This window comes from Eptatretus burgeri, chromosome 15 (assembly GCF_056783735.1).
Source record: "Eptatretus burgeri isolate ZD-2024b chromosome 15, Ebu_testis_v1, whole genome shotgun sequence".
Classification (NCBI taxonomy): domain Eukaryota; kingdom Metazoa; phylum Chordata; class Myxini; order Myxiniformes; family Myxinidae; genus Eptatretus; species Eptatretus burgeri.
Window position 1 is genome coordinate 36,907,864 of NC_140975.1, and position 25,534 is coordinate 36,933,397.

General features: G+C 39.5%; 1 protein-coding gene across 5 annotated transcripts in view; it reads left to right on the forward strand.

Annotated features, from left to right (window-relative positions):
• Positions 1-25,534, forward strand: part of LOC147011936 (ATP-dependent RNA helicase with zinc finger domain-like) — a 310,053-nt gene that overhangs the window by 115,779 nt on the left and 168,740 nt on the right. For all 5 annotated transcript variants that reach the window (XM_085857677.1, XM_085857678.1, XM_085857680.1 and 2 more), the window contains exon 13: positions 16,109-16,210. In XM_085857677.1, the coding sequence (XP_085713803.1) occupies positions 16,109-16,210 (102 nt within the window). The remainder of the gene's footprint in view (positions 1-16,108; positions 16,211-25,534) is intronic.

A 25,534-nucleotide genomic window follows, 5' to 3' on the forward strand; every position in this document is an offset into this window, starting at 1 on the left:
TATATATATATATATACTATATATATATATATTTATATACTATATATATATATATTTATATACTATATATATATATATATTTATATACTATATATATATATATATTTATATACTATATATATATTTATATTTATATATATATATATATATATATATATATACTATACTATACTATATATATATATATATATATATATATATATATATATATATATATGTATGTATATTTGTCGATGTAATCTTAACTCGCTGTAAGTAGGGACACAAAGCTGGTGTTGAAAGAACGGAATTTACTGCTGAGGTAATAAGTCACGAGCGGGAGAAATTCCGGATTGAAAATCCTTCCATGATTTTGAGCCTCCTATATCTCCTCCTGCCACCCATGCATCATATTTCCGAGCAGTAGGAAGGTAATTTGTTGCTTTGACTTTTTTTTTTATCGACGTTGCGGTGACCATTGATAATATTAAGAAAATGTTTTTGTAGAATTGCAAAAAATTGTTTTCTTTGGGACTTGTACAATCCCTCTTTGTAGGAAACATTCAGGAAAGCGGTATTGGGCTTGGAAATGAGGAATCGTCTTGGATACCAGCCCAGTTGCTGCTTGTTTCCCAAAACCCCCATTGTGTTTTGCATGAAGTTACATGTGAATCTGCCCTTCTCTAAAAGCTGACGGTTTGCCTTTAGGTGGCACTGTTGCAGTGTTCTGCGCCAACAACCGTAATTTGATTTCTATTGCAGAGGGACGATTACTTGCGCTCACACCTCGTCGCTCATACATTCTCTACTACTGAAATATTGCAACTTTCTTTCTTGGAAGGCCAGGCAGAAATTGGAATGCAACAGACAAAAAGGAAATGAAATGTTCTGGTGGAGACAGATTAAGCATATTGCAGCTTATCTTGCCAAGCCAGCTTTCTTTTCTGGGAAAGATTTCATGTCTGTACTACATTTTTAATTGTACAATTTTCATGTGCTACAGTCTGTTTTTTTTTTTAATTTTTTTAGAACAACGAGAAAAATGGCGAAATGAAAACTATTTAAACCTCATAATTACATGTCTTTCTTTCTCTTTACTTTCCATATTTCCCACTCAGTTTTTATGCCTCTGCAACCGAAGGCCTGAGGAATTTTGTTTTCAGGTTGTCTGTCCGGCTGTCCATCCGGTATCGTTTTTGTTTTTAACCACTGAAAGGATTTCATTGAGACTTAGCATAAGTATTGAATGTAATTGAAAGAATAACTAATTTTATTTTTGGTTCAAAAGGTCAAAAAACTAAGGTTATGTGCCCTTTCATTGAAAATTGTTAAACTGAGGTTATAACGAGTGACAAACCAAAGGGATTTCATCCAAACTTGGCACAAGTATGGAGTGTAATACTAGGATGAACTGATTCAACTTTGGTTCAATACGTCAAAGCTTTTTTTTTTTGCATACATTGTCAAAGCTCGTACGAGAGCTAATACACAACGTACAACAAGGGGAGAAGGAGACAAGAAAAGGGACATGAGGAGATCTGTGTAAGGGAGAGGGGATGGGGTGGGGTACACAGGGTAAGGAAGATGGACACAACAGGGACTTTCAGGAAAGAAAGCAGGGAATTTGAAGGAGGTGGGTTCGGGGTGGATTAGTGGGGGTAGAAAAGATCATGGTTTTGGATGGGGGAGGATAACAGATGGTGGTGAACAGCTGTTTTGAAGACCTGGAGGGAAGATTGGGATTGAAGAGAGTGTGGGAGTTTGTTCCAAAGGTTGGGAAAAAGGTGAATGAAAGAGTGAAGGTGAGCAGTGATTCTTGATTTTGGTAGTTTTACCAGAAGGGGGTTGCTGGCGGACCTTGAGTGTCCTGCGGAAATATGGGGGGAGACATATCTCATACAGAGCAGGGGGAGGGGCAAGGCCAGAGAGGAGATGCTAGAAGACGAGGCAGACCACCGACCTGCCTGCGGTGAGACAGTGTGATAGACCCAAAAACTCAGCTACATCACGGGAGATACCAATGATCCTAAATGCCTTGGTTTCCACAGCGTGAGGCCGAGAAAGGTGAGAGGCGGGAGCACCAGCCTAAAGGGGAGAGCAGTACTCCATCAGGCTGTGGACGGAAGTTTTGGATGTGGTCAGGAGCTCCAATGTGTCAAGGTTTCCATGATCGTGGTTTTAACTATCGCGACATTTTCCAGGAACCTAACCTCCGCAATATCTGAGGGTTTACTGTACCACAGTTGTACCCAGCTTGTATTTAGTTGGTAATCAAACCCAGGACCAGAGAGCTTAGAGGTGAGAATGCTGTCAATTTTCCTGTTGTGTTGCTTCTGATGTTAGCATCACTACCAACATTGAAATTATGCTTTAAAATCTTATTTTTAACACTCTGTTTTCCAAAAAAAAAATTTTTTCTGTCGAAAACATCTTTTATTTTTCCTTTTTTCTGTGGTCATTAAAGCTCTCCCAGGCGAAAATGCCACAGTTAGAACTATAATATATGAGAGTTGTACTCTCATATACTATAGTTGATAACAGGTCTTACGACAGTAGTCTGCACAGAATTACTACAGGAAAGAATGCCATTTTTTGCCTGGGCTGTGATCTATTTGGGTCAATGCTGTTCAGCTGTCATCGTCCAGCACAAGCCACACTCATCTATGATTCCAGACTGCTCCAGATCTTAATGCATTTTTCTGCATCACTGAAGCATCTGATCGATTTTGCTGCACTCATTATAATCACAACACCTCCTGGTAACCTGCCTGTCATGGAGTCTTAATTTGCTCATTACACCCTGCTTGTCAACTTGTTTTTTTAAGTCATGGGACATTGATGACATGAATTATTATATCATTAACAGAATAATTTCCTTGATCCAACTTGTAGCCTTGGTACTCTGTGTTTCTAAATGTTATTTTCCCTCCCTTGGCATTATTTTCGGTATCTGGATTAGTATATCACATAGACTGGTCACATCTTTCCAACTCGCGTAACCCTCTGCATTGACCTCTCTTCCCCAACAATGCCTTCTATTCTTCTTCTGCTTTAATGAACCTGTGCACTGCCGAGTTGACTCCTGCTTTGCTGGTCACATGTTACGTGATGTCATTGTTTTTTGATGTCTTGTTTTGCACAGGCGAGAGTTGGAAGAGTTTTTTGATAATGTGGGTGAAAGGCTTTGAATAAATTTGAAATTGAAGTGCTTGTAATGTTGTCTGCTCATTGGAGACACCCAGCAGGTAGTGTATTTGTTTATCGACAATAGAGCATCAGAAATATGAAATTTAATTTAAATTTAAACCTTTTGATTGTGCAAGCTTTGGTTGGCTTTGGCAGTGACTGTTGAAAACGAGCCATGGTTGGAATGATGCCATCAACTGCAAAGAGGTTTTTTTAATGTTCTCGACATTTGACGAGCAGGAATACAAGCCGTTAAATTTGTCCATCTCAGACTTGCACCTGATGTGCTAATCCTTCAGTTCTGGCTCAACGAGTGAATCTTGCATTGAGTTTGAGGCTATTTGGGGTAAAATGCATTCGTTACCTCCATCTAGCCCATGCTCTTACAAGTCACATGCAAACCTGATTTGCTGTGTTTTCTCCACTAATCCTCTATTCAAATCCTTGTCTCAATGCATGTTGGCAATTATGGACATGTACCTGGTGTGTGATTCACTTCTCTCGCTTCCTCCAAATTGCTGGCTTCGCCTACCTCATTGCCATGGAAATGCTGCCTTGAAAGTAGTATCCCTACATGCTGTGAATGCAGTGCAAAATAAAAACCAAACTTTTAGCAATAATCAGAAAAAAATTCAATCTTTGCCACTCATCAAATTAATTTATATACATATTTTCAAGTGCTTGTTTGTGCATTTGTGCATTATTCTTTCGTGGCCCAAACGTAGCACCTCGATGCCCCAAAATATTTAGGCGTCGGTACTTCAGAATCTGCGCAAGGTTTTCAGCTACCACACGTTGACCACGACATCAGTTTTGAGTCCATCAAAGGTCGCTATAAAGTGTATATTGTTATGTGGGGTCAGGCAGTGCTGCCGCCGGCCCGGAGGCAAAAGGTAACCTTTATAACTCTTCAATGTCCAACACATCCCCAAACCACCGCCGGGAAAAAAATCACCTTGCTGGGCAGTGCCGAGTATCCCCTCCAGGCAGCCCCTGCTCGTAAGAATATACAATCCAGTGCAGTTGACCTCCATTTCCATGTGTGATTTCTCATGCCCGCCATCTTCACTGTGTGCCATGGATGTGAAAAAAAATAACAAAAAAAAAAAAAACACGATTATCATCCAACTTATTCAATTGATCTAGTGGAAGGATAGGTTCGTTAATTACTTTTGTGTGATCGATAGTTTTCTTGAGGCATATTTCCGAACCCCGATGGAGTCGAATCTCACTATACAATCTTCTTTTCTTGTGAGGTGCAATAGTTAATTTTTTTCATGTCATTCAATTTGAGGGATGATGCAGAGCCTAATATTGAATATAGTTCTCTTCTCTCAGATGTATCGTTTTCAGAGGCACAAAGCTGTATGTGTCATGCCTCATGACAACCAAAGGATTGATCTCATGACCCAAAGTTTTCTTGAGCAGTCCAGTGAGCATTTTCACAGTCTGGGGCTTTCGCAGCTGGAGAACAGATTCTTTTTTTTATAGAAAGGTTTCAAGAGGCATTATCTCCCATAGTTACAAATGTCAAACGGTGAACTCTTTTATGAAAGAAAATGTGCAGCTGCTAATGGCAAAATTGTTCTCCAATCGTCAACTGTTGACAATAAATATGACATCCTTTTCCACAATGTTACTTAACCAACTTTGATTTTCATTTGCTTTTCCCTGAAAATATTCCAAAGTCACGTGAGCAATCATTGCTGACTGCTCACAGGAATCAATTTTAAAGTGGAGAAAATGTCACTATTAATGATTAAGGTTTGTCATTTTTTTATGATGGTTGTGTTCACTTGCTCTCATAAAATGGAATGATTGCTATCAAGCCATATCGATATATATATATATATATATATATATATATATATATATATATATATATATATATATATATATATATATATATATATATATATATATATATATATATATATATATATATATATATATATATATATATATATATATATATATATATATATATATATATATGTATATATATATATATATATATATATATATATATATATATATATGTATATATATATATATATGTATATATATATATATATGTATATATGTATGTATATATATCGATATGGCTTGATAGCAATCATTCCATTTTATGAGAGCAAGTGAACATAACCATCATAAAAATTATCATCTAATATTATATATATATATATATATATATATATATATATATATATATATATATATATATATATATATATATATATATATATATATATATATATATATATATATATATATATATATATATATATATATATATATATATATATATATATATATATATATATATATATATATATATATATATATATATATATATATATATATATATATATATATATATATATATATATATATATATATATATATATATATACGGGCCGTGCCCGTTACGATGGGGAAAGGGCGCCACAGTTATCATGGCGTAGGAGTGGCAATGGTCAATGGCAGCGATATATATATATATATATATATATATATATATATATATATATATATATATATATATATATATATATATATATATATATATATATATATATATATATATATATATATATATATATATATAGATATATATATATATATATATATATATATATATATATATATATATATATATATATATATATATATATATATATATATATATATATATATATATATATATATATATATATATATATATATATATATATATATATATATATTATATATATATATATATATTTATATATGTATATGTATATTTTTATATGTATATATATGTATATTTTTATATGTATATATATATTTATATGTATGTAGATATATATATATATATATATATATATATATATATATATATATATATATATATGTATATATCTATCTATAATTCCAGCAATCTCTGTGTGTGTCTGTCTATCTGTTTGTTTGTCTGCGACTGCCGTTTCTCGACGACCGCCGGTCCGATCTGATTGAAACTTGCCAGGAATATTGCCGGGGCCCCGCAGATGTGCCTTTTCGAGGTTTGATGTCAATCAGACGCGCCGCTCCCAAGTTATGCCCATTTATCTGTCAACCAATGACAAGACACGGTGCTATGACGTCACAAATGACGATACAATTAATGTTTATTAATTTATTTATTTATTAATTAAATTTTTTTTTTTTTTTTTTGCACGATTGACGGTCCGATCTGATTGAAACTTGCCAGGAATATTGCTGGGGACCCGCGGATGTGCCTTTTCGAGGTTTGATATTAATCGGACAAGCAGTTCCCAAGTTACGGCCATTTATCTGTCGACCAATATCTGCGAGAGAGGGGGACGGGAGAGGGGGGATGAGAGTGGGGGTGAGAGAGGAAGGGCGAGACTATGGAGGAGAGAGGGGCTGAGAGAGGGGGGCGAGAGAGAGGGGGCGAGAGAGGGGGATGAGAGTGGGGGAGCAAGAGAGGGGGCGAGAGAGAGTGCGAGAGAGGGTGATGAGAGTTGGGGGGCAAGAGAGGGGGGGCGAGGGAAAGGGGGCGAGAGAGGGCTGCACATACTGGCCCGCACCTACGGGCCCGCACTAGTATCTATAATTCCAGCAGTGTGTGTGTGTGTGTGTGTGTGTGTGTGTGTGTGTGTGTGTGTGTGTGTGTGTGTGTGTGTGTGTGTGTGTGTGTGTGTGTGTGTGTGTGTGTGTGAGACCGCTGTTTCTCGATAACCACTGGTCCGATCTAATTGAAACTTGCCAGCAATATTGCTGGGGACCCGAGTATGTGCCTTTTCAAGGTTTGATATTAATCGGACAAGTGCTTCCCAAATTATGACCATTTATTTACCAAACCAATGACAAGACACGTTGCTGCGTCGGCGTGGCTGCGTAGGCCGGTGCGCGGCCGACCGACTATGAGGTCACGGGCCGTGCCCGTTACGATGGGGAAAGGGCGCCACAGTTATCATGGCGTAGGAGTGGCAATGGTCAATGGCAGCGAATGTCATGGCAAGCAAAGACAGGGAGGTAAACCTGATTTTAATTTGATTTTAATTAACTCTGTGTGTGGAAGTATCACAGCAGTTTTTACTTCAATGCAAGCGATAATTCGTGGAATACATGTGAGCATTCCGTACGGGCACGCACCACTTCCAGATAGTGACGACTTACTGTATTCAAATAATTTCTCGATTTCTTATGTGTATTTATAGATAAACACAATGCCCCAATCCAGTCGTCGTTTACGAGAGCGAAGGAACAGCCTGTGTGGTTGTTTGAAAGTTTTTTTTTTTTTTTATCCCACCCCCCGGAGGGAGGGAGCGGGATATTATAATCGTCCGGTTTGTTTGTCTGTTTGTCTGTTTGTTTGTTTGTTTGTCTGTCTGTTTGCAACTTTACGGCAAAACGGCTTTAGCAAACACTATCAAATTGAATCCACAGGTGGGCAATGAACCTTCGACGACCTCATTAACTTTTGGGTCAAATTGGATCAAAGGTCAAGGTCAAGGTCACGAAAAGATCAAAATCGTTTTTTGCTCATAACTTCGTCAGAAATGATCGGATTTACTTCAAACTAAGATTATAGTGAACCTTATTCTATTTGTCACTTATAATCCTCCCCATTCCTACAGTGAAAAATACATATTTGTGAATATCGGTTGGGTCCGAAGTTTTGGAGATAGGGTCATCGGTCAAAATTACATGTTTTTCCATTATAAATCAAAAAAGGTCAGGAATATGCATGTTTACTATGGAAGACATATATCAAGTCCTTTATTGGCTTTCATTTGACACCATGACCTTTGACCTTACGTGGCCTTGAAAGGTCAAAATCATTTTACGGTCATAACTTCGTCAAAAATGGTTTAATTGACTTCAAACTAAGACTAAAATATTCCTTATTCTATTCCTTATAATCAACATTCAGGTTAAGGATGTATCAAATTTAAATTTGATCCCCAAAATAACTTTATGCCTGAAATGGGCGGGATTTGTTGTGCCTGGCACCACTTTTTTTTCTTTTTTTTTGGTTTGCATGTACGGCCACGCACGTACAGCCATGCACGTACGGGCACGCACGTATGGGCATGCGAGAGCGAAGGAACAGCCTGTGTGGTTGTTGTTTCTGGCACGCGGTTTTAAAGTTTTTTTGTTTGTTTTTTTTACACGTACGGCCACGCACGTACGGGCACGCGAGAGCGAAGGAACGGCCTGTGTGTTTGTTGTTTCTGCCACGTGGTTTGAAAGTTTTTTTTTTTTGCACGTACGGCCACGCACGTACGGGCACGCGAGAGCGAAGGAATGGCCTGTGTCATTGTTTCTGGCACACAGTTTGAAAGTTATTATTATTTTTAAAAAAACATTTTGCACATGTGGCCACGCACGTACGGGCATGCACATACGGGTACATACTACTGTATACATATATATATATATATATATATATATATATATATATATATATACATATATATGTATACAGTAGTGTGTGTATATATATATATATATATATATATATATATATATATATATATATATATATATATATATATATATATATATATATACATTAGTGTGTGTATATATATATATATATATATATATATATATATATATATATGTATACAGTAGTATATATATATATATATATATATATATATATATATATATGTATACAGTAGTATATATATATATATATATATATATGTATACAGTGGTATATATATACACACACAGTAATCCCCTGCGATATCACGGTTCACCTATCGCGCCCCCGGTTCATCGCGGGGTTTCCCTTGGAACCTAACTAATTTTTTCTGCAGATTCCCCCGGTATATCGCGGTAATAATATATAAAATACAAATTATTTAAGCAATAAATTATAACGCCTGGCGCTCGACCAGTCACACAACGCACGAAAGCGAGGTATGTTCAGAAGGTTAATGTGCTCGATATGCTTTGGGAAGGAAAAAGGTTTGCCGCGGTTGGACGAGCACTGCCAAACCGACCAGACCGGACAAGTCGATCTCCGGCACCTCAAACCCGATCACTGCCAAGCCGACCAGACCAGACGAGTCGATCTCCGGCACCTCAAACCCGGTCTTGCAACCTTGCAACGTTACTGAGTTTACCATACTGAGTTTAGAATGTTTTCACTGTTTTTTATTCCATTATTATTATTTCCTGTACATTTTTATTCTTGCAAATGTTTTCTTTATGTGTTTAATTGAGTTTAAAATGTGTTTTGGGGAGGCATCCATTCATCGCGGATTTTCACTTTTCGCTGTGGGGGGGGGGGGGCGGTTGGAACGTAACCCCCGCAATAAACGGGGGATTACTGTGTGTGTATATGTATATATATATATATATATATATATATATATATATATATATATATATATATATATATATATATACATATATATTGTTACGGAAATGGCCCTGAGGCTACTAAATATAGGATTAGCTCAGATCCCCCATTAAATGCATGTTTTGCTCAGTTGTTCGGTAAAATGGATGTTACATGTGTGTCGGGAGGTTAGGATACATGTTTTATTGTTCGTACAGTGGTGGTGTGCCGAGGGCTCCCTCTTCTTCCTTCCCCTCTCCGGACGATAGGCCCCGCCCAGTCGGCTGAGGGGGAGTGGCCTGGAGAGGGAGGTGGAGCTAGGGGGAGGAGTTTGTCGCCTTCGTAGAGGGGGAGGAGCGAGTGGCTTCAAGGCAGCTAACGAAGACCTCGTGGAGTGGTTCAGTTTGGGGAAACAGTCGGTTTTCAAGGTGAGAAAGAAAGGAAAACTGTGGTAAAACTGTGAGCACAGAGCTGGCACCGATCGGCTGTACACGGGACAGCTGTGTCTGTTTTTCATGAGGAACGAGCCGAAAGAAAGGCAAGGAAGGCAACAGAGAAACGACGAGTGTCAAGTCGCGATCTGCTGGATGAGCAGGGGCTTCGAACGACTGGTGGGAGTCGTGATCTGCTGTGTATGGGACGGCTGTGTCTGTCTGCGATCTGCTTCGTGATGGAGGCAGGAGAAATGACCAGAGGCTGCCTGCACATCAATTGGGCGATCGACTTTCATGAGAAGGTCCTCGACACGTTTGTTGATCCGCCTGCCGGAGCCCAAACACCTCGATTTGGCCTTGTCTGGTGAACAGGCCAGGCCTGGATTTGTATGCTGGACCTTGTGAAAAGCCAGCTGGAGCATACCACCGTGGATCTTTCGCTCTGGTGCAGTCGACCTCGCGGGGTCTGGACGCGCGAGAGTGCGTGCGTGAGGTCTGCGCCATATTACCACGCGGCGTGTTCGAGCTTGGGCTCGAATCCGTGGACATCGGCTTGTTACGAGCGACATTCGTGCTTTTGACACTTTCCTTTCGTCCATGAAACATCATCAAGTACTCTGTCTTGTGTGCATGTTGTTTAAGGCATATCTCGGTAGGGATCCCCTCGAAACCTGTAATCCATAGTTCCCTAGTTAAGAACGGGTTAAAGATTGTTAATAAAAACATTGTCGTAAATATTTTGCTTGTGTTGTGTTCCTCGATGTTCCCCAATAAATCTGGTTGGTTCGTATGAAGTTGCCGCTATGGATTAATTTGTGTCGCGTCGAGGAACGATCCGTTTGATTGGCATATAAAACCAAAATGGTTACAGACTGGCAGAAAACGCTCGGCATCTGACAAAACCAGTCTGTAACCGAGGTTCTATTTCCCCAACTGGTAATGTCCAGGATTACTTTGGTATCGTGATTGAAGACGCGTGACCCGAGACCTGTGCTGAGCCAGCCGGCGTTATAAACCCCGGAGACGGCCGGAGTGGGTTGAGAATCCCTCCGTCGCTGAATCCTCAACAATATATACGTGTATGTATATATATATATGTATATATATATATATATATGATATATATATATATATATATATATATATATATATATATATTATTATACACAGTACCAGTCAAAAGTTTGGACACATCAACTCATTCAAGGGTTTATCTTTATTTTTACTATTTTCTGCATTGTAGAATAATAGTGAAGACATCAAAACTATTAAATAACACGTATGGAATTATGTTGTAACCAAAAAAGTGTGAAATCAAATATATAATTTATATTTTAGATTCTTGAAAGTAGCCACCCTTTGCCTTATTGACAGCTTTGCACACTTTTGGCATTCTCTCAACCAACTTCATGAGGGTACTCACCTGGAATGCTTTCCCATTAACAGGTGTGATTTGTTAAAAGTTAATTTGTGGAATTTCTTTCCTTCTTCATGCATGAGCCAATCATTTGTGTTGTGACAAGGTCGGCTTCATTGGAAAACAGTAAATAGCCCTATTTGGTAAAAGACCATTATTTTGTCTGTACTGTAGTAGTCCATACTATAGCAAAAACAACTCAACTAAGCAAAGAGAAATGACAGTCCATCATTACTTTAAGACATGAAGGTCAGTCAATCCGGAAAATTTCAAGAACTTTGAAAGTTTCCTTCGAGTGCAGTCGCAAAAACCATCGAGCGCTATGATGACACTGGCTCTCATGAAGACTGCCACAGGAAAAGAAGACCCAGAGTTACCTCTACTGCAGAGGATAAGTTTATTGGAGTTACCATCCTCAGAAATCGCCAATTAACTGCACCTAAGATTGCGGTCCAAATAAATGCTTCACAGAGTTCAAGTAACAGACATCTCAACATCAACTGTTCAGAGGAGACTGCGTGAATCAGGCCTTCATGGTCGAATTTCTGCAAATAAACCACTACTGAAGGAGACCAAGAAGAAGAAGCGACTTGCATGGGCCAAGAAACAAGCGCAAAACTAGTCTTTGTGAGACACAGAGAAGGTGAACGGGTGATTTCTGCATGTGTGGTTTCCACCGTTAAGCATGGAGGAGGAGGTGTGATGGTGTGGGGGTGCTTTTCTGGTGACACTGTCGGTGATTTATTTGGAATTCAAGGCACACTTAACCAGCATGGCTACCACAGCCTTCTGCAGTGAAACACCATCCCATCTGGTTTGTGCTTAGTGGCACCATCATTTGTTTTTCAACAGGACAATGACCCAAAACACACCTCCAGGCTGTTTTTGGGCTATTTGATCAAGAAGGAGAGTGATGGAGTGCTGCATCAGAAGACCTGGCCTCCACAATCACCCGACCTAAACCCAATTGAGATGGTTTGGGATAAGTTGGACCTCAGAGTGAAGGAAAGGCAGCCATCGGAACTCCTTCAAGACTGTTGGAAAAGCATTCCAGGTGACTACCTCATGAAGCTGGTTGAGAGAATACCAAGAGTGTGCAAAACTGTCATCAAGGCAAAGGGTGGCTACTTTGAAGAATATAAAATATAAAATATATTTTGATTTGTTTATACACTTTTTTGGTGACTATACAATTCCATATGTGTTATTTCATAGTTTTGATGTCTTCACCATTATTCTACAATGCAGAGAATAGTAAAAATATAGAAAAACCTTGAATGAGTAGGTGTGTCCAAACTTTTGACTGGTACTGTATATATTTAAAAATAGCAGAAAAAAGAACAGACATTGTCGAAGCTTTTCGTCTTGCAGCTCGTCAGGACATACACAAGAATACTGGAAATGCAGACACAAAATGAAAAATTTATTTGTTCATTCCGTTTGGCATTGGTTCTTTGGACTGTTATTGACACGAACATACACATCATGGCCTTAAGGCACCGAGGGAACCCGTGACCTCCTATTTTTCTCTGGATCCAGGTCAGAACAGCTACAGTGTTTGCACATACTCTTTTTGTTTGCAAAGAACAGGAACTTGTGTGTATATACATGTGGCTTCAAGAACACCTAAATGTGCTTCAGTACACGCACGTGCCACATTGTGGAACCGTTCAGCGTGATTGGCCTGGGTACATTCGGGATTGTTCAAGAGGTGATGACCAATGGCAGAATCACATTCAGCAGGCATTCTTGTTGGGTTCTTTTTGCACAACGGGATGGTTGTGTACGACCAGTCTCACGCCAAGTTATTGCTGAGAGATGCGCTCTTCTCCTCTCCTCTCCCTCTCGTAAATGTTCACCTTCGTGACTCAGCCAAACAGTAATCGTTAGCGTCTTGCTCCAGCACGCGGGCAAATTCACCTCAGCACGTACACGGGAATCGTGCAGCCTTCTTCACTGTGTTGATGGGAAACCAGCGAGCTTGATCCTTTTGCCTCCAATTGCATACCTCACACAACTCTCCGCTCCCCCAAACCTTCTGACGTCACGCCCATCCATCATCCACCCCAGGGGCGTGGTTTGCTCGTTGTCATTCCTGGAGGCGGGATTTTTGCCTGCTTGGAACGTTCGGCTTGGTTGTTGTTTTAACGACGCGATTCCTTTTTATTGTCGGTCTTGTATATGCTAAAACATAGGAAAAGGTCACGGGAGCAATCACATACTGGGAGAAATTGGCCTTAATCCCTATCTAATTAACATAGCACCAACCCCGTGCGGTGACACGTAACAACTTAAAGCTGACAGTTTCCCTCGTTAAATTACATTGAGATGTCTCCTGCTTGTCCATGGACCATGCTACTCTATACAATCCTACCTTTACTATGAAGTTCCTCCATCTATCCCACAAACATAACAATATTATATTTGGTTAAGACTCATGGAAGAGCAAGGACACACAACAGACCAGGACACAACATAACAAAGGGAAGAGCAGGAGAAAGTGGAAACACCAATATCAGGGCCGAGGGAGAAGGTAGACTGAGACGGGCAAACAAGGGTTGCAGGTCACGGTGAGGGTTAGGGGATAATGCAAGGGGTGGACAAGATGGATACATAAGCAAAATTTTTGGAGGGGTTGGGGTGGTTTAATGGGTGGAGAAAAGATCATAGATTCGAGAAAAATTAGAGATGAGAGAGAACAAGATTCGAGAGAAATATTGATATGAATAGTGATCATCATATAAAATTGGACATTGCTAAAATGGTTTATTAGATAACTTCAACCTTTTGTTCCCTCTGCTACTGAACGTGGATGAATTCAGACGAAACTTGGTGGGCAGGTTTGGTGTGCGACAAGGATGAATTGATTCAATGTTGGTGAAGATCCTGATCTGGATACGATAATTTTTCAAGTGATTCTTCACCATTGAGAGATAGGACCAAAACAAAAAGTTGTGGATGGATTATAACAAATCTTGTTGAATGAGTTGGGTAGGTGACAAGAACAAGCCGATTTGATTTTGGTTAAGGCCTATCAGTGGGAAACAAAGTCGAAACTGATCAGTCTGATGGAGATATGCACTCAACCAAGTGCCATTCTAGTTTGTGGCTGTGGACCTCCCCACACAGATTGCAAAAGCAAGGACATCCTTCCGGGTCGGGTTCCTCCATGAAAAATGTCTGTAACGCATGAATTACTTATGCCGTACCATTAAATTCAGGCATTTTCAGTTTTTTTTCAAACGAATGTTGAACCATCTTCACTAAATTGCATTAAAATATTGGTGGCATTTATGATAAATTTATTATAACTACAGGCCAATACAATTTACAGAGCCCGGGTGACAGGCGCGTATCACAGCCAGTCGAAATATCTCTCCAGGTGAGAAGTAATCCTGGACAGGTTGCCACCTTGATGCAGGATACTGAGTTGCTGGTGCACTGATATGTAATTTGTACAGTGTGCTGGGGATAACTCACCACCTCTTCATGAAACGCGGTATTGTTGATGTTCGCACATGACCAGCGTTACAGACGGGTCCTCCTGCTTAACGTCTTTCCCAGGGACGGCACACACATCGTGTCTTTCCCTGCATGCAAGACACCAGAGCAGGCTAGACAGCTCAAAGGCATGTGTGCATACGTCTAGGCCTAGACAATCCTGCCAGCCATGGTGTCATTGATGGGTATGACATGAAACAAAAATTTAAAGGAACAGTTTGTCATAAAATTGTGTGTTAAAGTTTATGTTGACCTGGTATTCCATTTTAACTTTCCATTTTCCTGCCTTTGTGCAACTTGATGTTTTTTTCCTGATCAAAACTCGACCCGTGATAAAACTGCAGATTCCTCCGATGAGCAAGGGCGATTGTTTATAACCGTGCTCACAAAATACATTATACGTACACACATCTCTGATTGGTTGCCTTGTTAATTTATTTTCACATTAATTAATTAATTAATTGCTCACCAGGTAAGTCGTTAACTATTGGTGGTTTGCATCATTTAAAAAAAAAAAATGAAGTGTGACTTAAATTTACTCATTTAAAAGTGCCACAGCATGGGGTGTGTTCAGTGTTTTATGAATGTGACAAAATTCATAAAATGTGATAAATGTGTAATGATGCATGAGTTATAGATTATAAACATGCTTAAGTATCTTTGCTTTGTAACTATTACGTGCATGTCTATTAACAATTGACTGAAGTTCTTTTCTTTGAGACTGTCTCTTTATATTTATTTATTTATTTATTTATTTATTTCCAATTGTACGTTTTCTCTTCTTTATCTCCTCACCTTATGTTACCTTCATATCAATCGAACCACCAGACTCGGTGGCATAATGTTTGGAGCATCCACTATTAGTCTGAGATCGATCGGAGATTCGATTTCGACCCTAGCCGATTTGTGTTGCAGCTCCTCCATGAGCCTTAGTGGACCCTGTAAAAAAAAATTACTTCATTCGCACACCTTATTCAGGGTAATGGGTATCCATTTCAAAAGATTCTAAATTATTTGATCGAAATTTCCTTGCACTTTATTTTAATGACACCCCGTATTTATAACTTTCAAATGTTTGAATTGTTAAGTCCAGTCTTTGGCTGCTGGGGTGAGTGGTTTCAGGTTATTTCGAGAAAATTTAAAAATATTTTAGCCCAATTTTTCCGAAATAGCTGGCTCAAGGTCTTTCATTAACATATTATCGGCTGGCTGAGTTTGTATTTTAATTCCTTGACTTTACAGGGTGCTAATCTGCACTCACTCAAACAGTGCAGCTGATCTCTATATAAAGGACTACTTCCACCCATACGTGGAAAGGGGGCACGAGGAAGCAAGGCCATTGAGGTGAGAGCTTTTATTGAGTGCCATGGTATGACAAATCACTGATGAATGTGTCGCAAAATTGTTCTCAAACGACTGACAGAGGACTTTCTGCTTGAAAAATGATTTTCATTTACTTTGCAATTTTGGCCCATCTATTTATTAGCTACATGAACTCTTTAAATATTGAATCCTCCCACACTTCCAAACCTGTGACCCCACGTTTCCTTATACAATTTAATGTTTCTCAGTTCACTTCCCCTCGAACCCTCTTCCATATGTGCATAATAAATGGATCTGATATGAGTATTAGGAAAATGTCCTCAAACAAAGTGATGCAAAACAATTCCACCAAAATGAAAAAAATAACGAATGAAGCACATTTGCATATGTTAAAAGGGATGAGCAACTCAAAGGCTTGTCAAGGCTTTGGAGGTCGGTTTCAACTTTGGTGTCCTTGATTAAAAATGAATTATCTGGCTAAAGTGTTGTATTTTGAGCATTTGTAGGTTTTTTTGACAAACACTGAGAGTTTTGCATTTCTGCTACTTGAAAGTATTAAAAAAATTCAATAGGGGCAAGGCTCATGGAAGGGCAGTGTTGAACTGACAGTGGGACAAACATCAAAGGAATGTGCAAAAAGGCAAAGAGGAGAGGGATGAGGAGAGGAATTGAAGCTCATGAGTAACATGGTTGGTTTAGGAAAGGTTAGTGGGAATAATAAAGACCATTTGACTCAATTGGGGATGACAAGAGATGGCGGTTTACAGCCTGCTTGAAGCCCCGGAGGGAAGAGTGAGACAGAACAGCCTCCGGAAAGCGGTTCCATAGATGTGAGAAGTGAGGAATAAAACAGTTGAGCTGTGCAGACAGCCTGGATTTTGGAATCCCAACCAGAGAGGGGTTTCTGGAAGGACGTGTGTATCCTGGAGTAGAGAGGCAGAGTCAGAGGACAGAGAGCCGAGTGAGTAATATCGGAAAAAATGGGAGAAAACAGAGACCACTTACCTGCCTGTGATGTGAGAGCAGCAAACCCTGGTGCTTTGGCCTCATCACAGGAGATTCCAATAAGTTTGAGTCTTTAGATTCTGCAGAATTTGAGGCACCAGCCCATCATGGGGAGAATTAATTAAGCTACAGACAAAAGCCTTGTGGACTGTGAGTAGGTCTGATTTTTCCAAAGAAAGATTTGGATCGACAGAGGATAGCCATTCTCCAGCCAGCTTTGGAGATGAGCTTTACTATGTGGTCAGCCCAGAAAAGATCATCGCTGATGTTGGATGTTCATGTGACTGCACTTCTTCCAGTGCATGAACAAGGAAATAAATTGTTGGGTTTTTCTTGATGAACCTTCCAGAGTGATAGAGTGAAACTGATATTTTCCAGGATTTAAGGACGTGTTCCATTTCTCAGACCAGTCATTTCCAGATCAGCAAGGAGAGGTGCAGTTGCTGTCTGCCTGGCAGAGGGATGAGGTACTGTATGACTCAATGTGGAGTCATCGGTGAGGTCGTTTGTGTTGATGAGTGGATGGCTGTGTCCAAAACACTGACTGGCAAACCCCTGCCTCCACTTTGAGATGGGAGGAGAGGAATCCATTGATAGCCACACATTGACTGTGTGAGTGCAGGAAGTCAGAAATCCAGGGATGAAGGTGGCCTTCTATACCACAGTCAATGAGCTTGGCAGGCATAGCAGTGTGTCAGATTGTATGCAATGCCCAAGATATTTCCAATGAGACGGTTCTAACCTCTGAGATTGAGGGCTTCCAACCATAATTGCTCAGAGAGGAGCAGAAGCATTTGCAGAGTTTAATGACTTGGACGGAATCAAAACTGATAGTCAGGCTGTTTTAAAATGGGAAGGACTCGTCATCAGAAGCAATGATGCATTCCATGACCTTGCTTATTAATGGAAGCAACCTCACTGGTAAATATTTGGTGCCTTATTGGGAATGGAAATATATGTTTTTGCTAACTTATTGGGAATGGAAATGTGCTGTGGATCTTTTTTTTGTGAGAGGCAGCTTTAAGTCCCTGCCAGTTGGCCTTTATGAAGAGCTATATTCTGCATCATTGAGGTTGCTCCCTTACAATAGCCAGAGGGATATGGATCTTCACAAGACAGTTATCAGAAGAGCCATTAGGGGTAGAACAGGAACAAGAGAGACTGGATGGAAAATTGGTCATTACTAGGTCCAGGAGGCAGAAGGTACCAGTGCTGTATGAGAAATACTATTTTGGAAGTTTACAGATTGTGGATTTCACCCAGTCACAGGAGGCCTTTGCTGCAAGACAGAGCTCGACACCTGGTAGTACAGCAGATTATCCTCATAATATATAATGTATTGTGTGCTTTGTGATGAGAGCTTGAAATTTTCTCCAGTGTTTCTAAATACCTTAAGCTTATTTTTAAACATAGAGCCATCTTGGATTTGACCTTTGGTGACCTTGAGAGGGGCAATGACCTTGGCCAACGAGAATTTGCTATTTTGTCATCATGTGCCATTGCAACATGACCATAAGTCCCTCGATTACATAGTTTTATGTGAGTTCAGTATTTCTGTCCTGCAACATTATTTTTCATATATGAAATCAATGGAGGTTTGACCTCTTTTGAACTTGAGAGGTCAATGACCTCAATCAGGACTCATATGTGCCGTCCGATTAAGAATTGCTTAAGAATGGCACAAATTTAGCTTGCTTATTAGAAATTGGGTGTCTACATTTACATTATGTGTCACGCAGATACTTATTAGATGGAGAGATCTGAAGAACTGGGAGGTCTGAGTAATGCTCTCCGAGGTTAGTGAAACATCATCGAGTGAATCACAAATGCGACCAGCTAAACTCGGACGTCCATCCTTGGCACATGATGAGGATTCTGTCAGACGTGTTCGCAGGTGTCGCCCAATGGAGCCAAAGACAAAGTCCTATGCGTTTCTCTGTGATAATCCGACAGATGGAGAGTTGCATCTTGTCCTGACAGATACGATGGGGACCCGCTTTCTGGACATAAAAACGAAGACGCGTGATGACAAAGTCCGAGCAAACCTGTCACAAACCCGATGCGCTTCGAGGTTAGTGCTGGCATCCTCCAGAGCAGGAGCTAAGGGTCGCAATCTGCTGGGCTTGAAAACTCAGGGCCAGGAGTTAAGGCCTGTTTCCAGCAGTTGGCTTGGTATTTGGCTCGTTGGATATTCTGCTTGAGTGCTGCCTGTGTTGGCGATATTTTTCCAGTCTCCTTGACTTCTTCATGAAAAGTTGCTTCCTCACATCATTGACCTCATGCGGTCATGGAGTGATACCACAATCCGCTCCAGTCCTGACATTGTTGGTTCCCCTCTCATTCCTTGCATTCTTTTTCTATCCATACGCATTTCTCATCCATCCCTAACAGAATGGATCACCAACAGCAGAGGGCCCCTTTTCTCATTTTGGATCACTGCTTTACAGGTACCTGCTGCTTCTACAGATATTGTCTGTGAAACAGGGATATTCCTGACACTGATGTATCTATTCCTGGCTATTCTCTTCTCAGCTTTGGTAGGTCTACCTCCTCTTTTTGCAGTGGCATCACTGTTCTTGTCAAAATATTTGTAGACTGGAGCCCAAGCCCTTTGCTGCTTCTTCCAGCCTATTTTAGTACACCACAGGACAAAGGCCTCACCACTCTTGTTGAAGGGCATTTTCCATCCTTGCCATTTGGAATTTGTCCAGGTTACCTGCAATAACTCACCAGTTCTTTAGCAAATGACACTGTGGGATCTTTAATATCCACCAACGAATTTGACCAAAGCAGTCCTGGGTTTGGTGTACATCTAAGGAACGACACACTTTATGAAGCAACACCATGTTTTTGCGGCACCAATATGGTAGTTTTTTTTGTGTGCTAATCGTTAAATTAAGACCAGACAGCTCATTGGCAGGTGTGCTAACTCTGTGCCATCCTGTCATATGGTGTGCTACCCACCCCCGACTCTGACTCAACATACTCGGTTTCTTCCAACACGGACGGACCTGTTTGTTACCGTTAGCCATCAATCATGACTTTTTATTTTTTTTTTGTACCTGGTGACTTCAGCTGCCAGCTGTCTGTGCATTAGAAATGCAACATCAACTTTGGGCTTTGCTGCCAAGTACTTCTGTGAGAATTCAGTCCTGACTCAATGTTTATTTTCCATTTTGGATCTCGTCATGTGTATAATTTCTATTACATCTGGTGATGACCAACTTTCCTGCGAAGCTCTCCTGGTATTCTTCAGCACCCCCTTGGGGTTCTCTAATAATTTTCTCATTGAATTTGCAATTTTATTGGCTGTAAAGAACTGCTCAACCGCAACAAAGCCTAACAGTTCTCACAGGTTGAAAGCCTCACTCCTTGTTCTTCCATGAGCTTCGTTCCTGTAAAGAACTGATTTTACTTTGCATGAGTAGGAGGTATTCAAGTGTCTTAGTAGCCTCAAGGAAACCTTTTAAGGCGTCTCAGGCAATCTTTCTATCCCTCCCCCAAGCACCACGACCCCCACTCGCCAAACGTAGAGACCTTGTCACACCATGTTAATGCACGGAAGATGTGGAAGTGGTACACCTCCTTGGATCCATCCCATTCGTCTGCCTGTATTAACCTTTGGTTTTAAAAAGGCAAAAATGTAAAATTAATGTTTTTGTAATATTCGATCTGTTTCTCTCTTGTTGTAATGGACCATACTTTTTGTATTAGTAAAATTGGTAGAAGTACATATCGAGTTTTGCTCGTGAGTGATTAGTAGCCCTTTGGTATGCAATTGGAAATGACAAAACAAGTGCATAAAAGCAGAGAAAATTGATCTTTAATGATGGATTAATCAGATAACTTCACAGTGCACTCAAAGTAAACACTGAAGTCCTAGTCAGAAGAAGACAACCTTCTCAATACAATCAGATCACTTATGTCACTGTGGCTGCATTCCAATCTCTTCAAGCTCTACAACAAACAGCACTCTAAGAGGTCATTCATAACATGGTTCCATTGGAGATGCGTTCCCAATAGTACTATTTCTTATCGTTGAGTCATATGATAACTCCATTGGGCTCATTGTGGTAGTTGTAATATTACTAATAATAATGACAGTACAACATGATAAATGTATTAAAGCATTTTATAAATAAAAATAATCATTTTTCATGATAGGTATTGACATTTTTTTTTTTTAAAGAAAAGAAAAAGTCCTGTACTCGCCATTGCATTCAGTCAGGGCTTGCGTAAGAGCTACTCCCAGGAGGATAGACCAGGCTCTGGTTTATCCTCCTTGGAAACAGCAGGCTTCTTCAAGAAGGCATCCAGGGTGGACTGACAATGGTTCTAATGGTTGACGTACTCAAGCCCAAGCTCTGACCAATAGCAACTTGACGTGCACATGCCTCATCACCTGCATTTTTACATCCACATACATAAATGTATAACTGCATGGTGACATGAGTTGAAAATACTGATAGTAAGGTAATAAAAGGTCATTGACCACTTGTGGCTATCATTATGATAAACGTATGGTATATGTTGAATCATTATGATAAACGTATGGTATATGTTGAATCATTATGATAAACGTATGGCATATTTTACATCATTATGATAAATGTATGGTATATTTTGCGTCATTATGGTAAACATATGGTATCTTTTACATCATTATGATAAACATATGGTATCTTTTACATCATTATGATAAACGTATGATATCTTTTACTTCATTATGATAAATGTATGATATCTTTTACTTCATTATGATAAACGTATGATATCTTTTACATCATTATGATAAACATATGATATCTTTTACATCATTATGATAAATGTATGATATCTTTTACATCATTATGATAAACGTATTGTTGCGGATTCGCGCCCGCCGGCGTGCTGACGGCCACGTAACTCGAATCGCGGCACGTCGCCCACCGGACGGACAATCCAGTCGTGACCCTCTCGGACTAACGCCGGGAACCAGTCACGGGTGGACCTTTCGGTCTCACCGCGATCGAGCCAATCAGCCCCCGCGTGGGATAGGGTTGCTCGCCAAATTCGACCTACCTAAGTACCCACGCGGAGGGTAGACCGGGCGATCGCACCTCGCCGCAGGTCGACTTCGGACACGGGCCACTTAAGCGACCCGTTCCGTACTATCGGGATAACCGAGCGGTGTTATTCGTCGACCTCGACGGTTCGATTAATTATCGGGCGTATTCAGCCCACTACCAACCCTTTACGTGAAGCAAGATGAGGATTCAATGAAAGAAATGACGAAGCGAAGCGGGAAACAGTTCAACACAAAGCACATTTATTCGCGCTGAACGGAAAGCACACATATTCAATTCCACCAAAAGCACATAGAAAAGAAAAACACAATGCAATTTACACAAAAAGCAAATGCGACAATGCAGATCTAATACCGAGTACGCGAGCACACGGCAACACTTATACAATTTTACTTCACAGACGGCGCCGACAACACATACCCAAAACCAAGAAAAAGAACACCCTCAAAGATGAGGCGGGCCTGAGGCCGAGACCGGGTCGGGCCTACCCGTCTGGTGATGAGACGCGGAGCAGCGATGGTGCCTCAACTCCGCGGGCCTCGCGGGCAGTGTCTGGTAGGGGGTGGGAAAGGGGCCCCCTTGGTCGCACTATCTCAGCGCGGGGGGAAACAGGAGGGGGTTGCTGATGCTCGGGGTATAGAGGATTCCTACTCTGCCTCGAGTCCCGCGACGAGCGTCTCCACCTCGGCCAGGTCGCGCTGTCGGCCTCCCTGGGGTGCAGCTCCCTGCACGACGCGAGCACCCCCTCGTCTGCCCTTGCCGCCTCTCCACAGCTCCGTCCCCTCCGCTCCGACTCCAACGCACACGACGACGACCAGCTCCTTCTTGCTCCTTCTTCCCAACTCCACCGCCCGCGAAGTCTTAACTCTCTGTTCACTTGACTGACGAACACGGTCGCTTATATAAGCCCCGTGGCTTCGCTCTCTCATCTTTGACCCCCTCCCTTCGACCTTTCACCTCGCTCCCCATTGGCCCGAGAAAAAGTGGGCGTGAATGCTTTTTGATCCATAAATTTGCATATATCGATCGCCCTCCAACGCCCTGGGGGCGGGGCCAAATCGCCCCTTGCTCACCGATTGGACGGAACAAAAGTGGGCGTGTGTCGTTTTTGATCCGTTTTTGAAGTGGAAAATCCGTGGTTTTGTACACGCTGTTCGGCGCGCGCCCTGCACGAGTCCAACACCGGTACCCACAAGCGGCGCAAGAACGGTGGCGATGCGACGGTTGCGAGGTGTGACGTGAAGGTCGTGGCGGTTGTGGTGAAGCGGCGTTGTGGTTGGTGGTTGATGTTGTGACTGGTGGTGGTAACAATGGCGGTTGGTCCAAATTAAAGATAGTAAAAGAAAAACGGCTATCCTGAAGAGTCGCAGCACGCATAAATGACATGTATTCCGACTAGACAACGGGTTTGGGCCGAACTACACATGTACTTACCGAGATATCTCACCTAAGGGACCTGAATGGTGGTTTGCGAATTTGGTAACCACAACAGTATGATATCTTTTACTTCATTATGATAAACGTATGATATCTTTTACATCATTATGATAAACATATGATAACTTTTACTTCATTATGATAAACGTATGATGTCTTTTACTTCATTATGATAAATGTATGACATCTTTTATCTAATGGTAAACGGAAGGTATCTTTTACATCATTATGATAAACATATGATATCTTTTACTTCATTATGATAAACGTATGATATCTTTTACTTCATTATGATAAACGTATGATATCTTTTACTTCATTATGATAAATGTATGATATCTTTTACTTCATTATGATAAACGTATGATATCTTTTACTTCATTATGATAAACATATGATATCTTTTACTTCATTATGATAAACGTATGATATCTTTTACTTCATTATGATAAACGTATGATATCTTTTACATCATTATGATAAACGTATGATATATTTTACTTCATTATGATAAACGTATGATATCTTTTACTTCATTATGATAAATGTATGATATCTTTTACTTCATTATGATAAACGTATGATATCTTTTACATCATTATGATAAACATATGATATCTTTTACTTCATTATGATAAACGTATGATATCTTTTACTTCATTATGATAAATGTATGATATCTTTTACCTAATGGTAAACGGAAGGTATCTTTTACATCATTATGATAAACATATGATATCTTTTACTTCATAATGATAAGCGTAAGGTATCTTTTACTTCATTATGATAAACGTATGATATCTTTTACATCATTATGATAAACGCATGATATTTTTTACATCATTATGATAAACGTATGATATCTTTTACTTCATTATGATAAACGTATGATATCTTTTACATCATTATGATAAACATATGATATCTTTTACATCATTATGATAAATGTATGATATCTTTTACATCATTATGATAAACGTATGATATCTTTTACTTCATTATGATAAACGTATGATATCTTTTACATCATTATGATAAACATATGATAACTTTTACTTCATTATGATAAACGTATGATGTCTTTTACTTCATTATCATAAATGTATGACATCTTTTATCTAATGGTAAACGGAAGGTGTCTTTTACATCATTATGATAAACATATGATATCTTTTACTTCATTATGATAAACGTATGATATCTTTTACTTCATTATGATAAACGTATGATATCTTTTACTTCATTATGATAAATGTATGATATCTTTTACTTCATTATGATAAACGTATGATATCTTTTACTTCATTATGATAAACATATGATATCTTTTACTTCATTATGATAAACGTATGATATCTTTTACTTCATTATGATAAACGTATGATATCTTTTACTTCATTATGATAAACGTATGATATCTTTTACATCATTATGATAAACCTATGATATATTTTACTTCATTATGATAAACGTATGATATCTTTTACTTCATTATGATAAACGTATGATATCTTTTACTTCATTATGATAAACGTATGATGTCTTTTACTTCATTATGATAAACGTATGATATCTTTTACCGAATGGTAAACGGAAGGTATCTTTTACATCATTATGATAAACATATGATATCTTTTACTTCATAATGATAAACTTATGGTATCTTTTACTTCATTATGATAAACGTATGATATCTTTTACTTCATTATGATAAACGTATGATATCTTTTACTTCATTATGATAAACGTATGATATCTTTTACTTCATTATGATAAACGTATGATATCTTTTACTTCATTATGATAAACGTATGATATCTTTTACTTCATTATGATA